This window comes from Balaenoptera acutorostrata, chromosome 16, assembly GCF_949987535.1.
Source record: "Balaenoptera acutorostrata chromosome 16, mBalAcu1.1, whole genome shotgun sequence".
Taxonomy (NCBI): Eukaryota; Metazoa; Chordata; class Mammalia; order Artiodactyla; family Balaenopteridae; genus Balaenoptera; species Balaenoptera acutorostrata.
Genome location: NC_080079.1, coordinates 2,895,001 through 2,897,500, shown reverse-complemented (window position 1 = coordinate 2,897,500; position 2,500 = coordinate 2,895,001). Strand labels below are relative to the sequence as shown.

Here is a 2,500-nt window from a genome sequence, read left to right as displayed (position 1 = left end):
TAGATTGAAATCAGCGCGGGCTACTGGAGTGGAAAATGTTTAATTGAACTATTTCATTACGTGGAAGTTTACGTCCCCCTTGCAGAATCCAAAATATGTGTATCAGAGAAGCCTTTCTTTTCCTCCTTTAAAAAACAGGGGACCGCAGAGATGAAACGCAAGACTGGAGACGGCGCGGCCCCTCCTGCCACCCTTTGCCCACCTCTGAACCGCGCCAGGGGCGGGCCGGGGCGGCTCCCACACCTGTCGGCCGGGTCGTGGGCCAGGGTTTGGGGCATCTGGAAGCCCCCCCTTCCCAGAGCACCTGCTGCCCCCAAACTGGAACCAGCCCGGTGGCGGCCCCCCCGCGGACAGGGCGCCACTTGCCCTTGTACTAACCTTGGGTAACCTTTCGGGATCACCCGGATGTCTTGGGATCACTTTCTGCAACCTCTGAAAGCCGTAATCTATGGTTGGTTCATTAAGGGCTGTAACAGGACACAGAAATGCAGGTCAGGTTAATTACTTTTATGCCATCCATTACTCGTTTATTGCACGCTTACAAATAAGTGTGTGATTCTCCTGTTCTGACGCTCTTGAAGGCAAGCACCCCTGAAAGCTAGCTCTGTCCTAAGGAGTAGGTTTCCCCCTTTCTTTTGCACGTAAAAGCAATGATTATTTCTAATCTATAATTAGACTGGAGGAAAGTCAAAGGGTTACTCAATATATTGTAAAAATGGGAGAGCAGTCAGAAAGTTGCAGGTCTCGGGGCCATATACAGCCATCACCATGGTCGCCATCGCTGTCTACATTACACAGGGCCTTCCATACCGGCGGGGGATTTATGGGAAACTGGCAATTATGACACATGTCCAGCTACTGCTAGCTTCAGATTTATCCCTGTGGTCCTTTTTTGTCTAGCATATTGCCTGAGCACAAACTAGGCAGGGGGAGCACTTATTCTCGCAAAGCTTTAATAATCTGTGAATGGCTGACTACAAACTGATGTAGGGCACTATCATTCCACCAGCCTCACAAAATTGCTGGCCACAAATAGTAATTAATCTTTTTATCCCTCAAATTGTAATTTTGACTATGAACTGTGCGCAGCCATAAATCAGCGGCACGCGCGCTGTGTACGGTGCATGAATCACGGCCGGGGCTCCGTCCGACTGCAGCCTCTGTGTTTAACAAGCTTTATAAGGAGCCATTGGGCTTTATTATGGCTCTGCCTGACTCCAACAAAAACTGAGCCCGGAGGCCCGGGGACGCGAGTTAAGATGAAAATACTTATTAGAGTACATTACTTCTTGATGTAGATATCGTTTTCCGTGGAGTAACGCCACGGTGCATGGCGCGACATAAATCAGGGGGTTTTCTGAGACTAATAAGACCTGCCGCCATCTATTCATTACTCAGCCCGCAATTTGGGCCATCACTCATTAGTCAGCACGTAATTTGATGATTAACACCACCCAACTCAGCAGGTCTGCGGAGCGCCGGGAACACAAAGGCTACAGCTTCAAGGAGCAAGGTTAGAGGCTGCCTTTGAAAGTGCTTTCTGGAATAATTGGTCACCGTTATCCTCGAGTGCTCGGGCTGCTGGTGTCAACACCCACAGCGGGTCTCGTAAGCGCTGCCGGAAGACTTGCCACGTACACTCGATAACGCACCCGAAAGTTGAGGACCACAATACGATCTGACATTCCATCATACATGCCGGAGACAAAGGTCCGCACAGGAATGTGAAGTAAGACATTTTCTTGTTAATAAAGCATTGATCCGACATATTGATTTTACATGACATGGCTTTTGCTGCGATTTTGCCCTCCTTTTCCTTTGCAAACAGTAAAGCTCTTCAAAATGCCTCGGCGTTATGTGACATGGCAAAATTTCTAACTCTCTGTGATGTAAATTCTATATGTGTAAAACCACTTCATAATCAAACCATTAATCATCAGAAGCTGTCAGCGGTGACTTGGGGGACAATTTGTCATGTCTCTGCCTGGCCGGGACAAGGGTGTCAGGCGAAAGTGCAGTGCGGGGAGCGGGGTGGATGGGCCTCACCCAGCGACTTGGCCCAAAAATGGATTCGGTGAAAGTCTTACGTTTCTTGACTGGGGAACAAAAAAGGTGGCCCACTGTGCATCCCTAACACGCCAGGTTTCTCCTCTCCCCCAGCTAATCGCCATGACTGTTTGACTTAATGAATCGGCCTGATGAAAGGTGATCAGAAAAGATAGATGGGCGGCCGCTATTGATTTCATGCAAATGCCCTGACAGGTGATAGACGCTTTAATGCAAGCTTTCAGAAGCTTTATGACTTTTAATAACCATACACTCTCATTCTAGGGGAGACATTCCCGATGTTTCAGTTGAATTGACATTCTCCTTCTAGGACCAAAAAGATCTTAAAGCAGTAGAAAAAAACACGAGGGTACCGTTCACCTCCCGCTTCAGCCCAAAGAGCGTTTACGTCTCGAGCGCACTGCCAAGAACGAGGTCGGACGTTCGGAAGATG

General features: G+C 48.6%; 1 protein-coding gene across 11 annotated transcripts in view; it reads right to left on the bottom strand.

The window, feature by feature from the left end:
* The window catches only part of EBF3 (EBF transcription factor 3), a 117,461-nt gene that overhangs the window by 12,296 nt on the left and 102,665 nt on the right, over window positions 1-2,500 (bottom strand). For all 11 annotated transcript variants that reach the window (XM_057530578.1, XM_057530581.1, XM_057530579.1 and 8 more), the window contains exon 11: window positions 379-467. In XM_057530578.1, coding sequence (XP_057386561.1) covers window positions 379-467 — 89 coding nt within the window. The remainder of the gene's footprint in view (window positions 1-378; window positions 468-2,500) is intronic.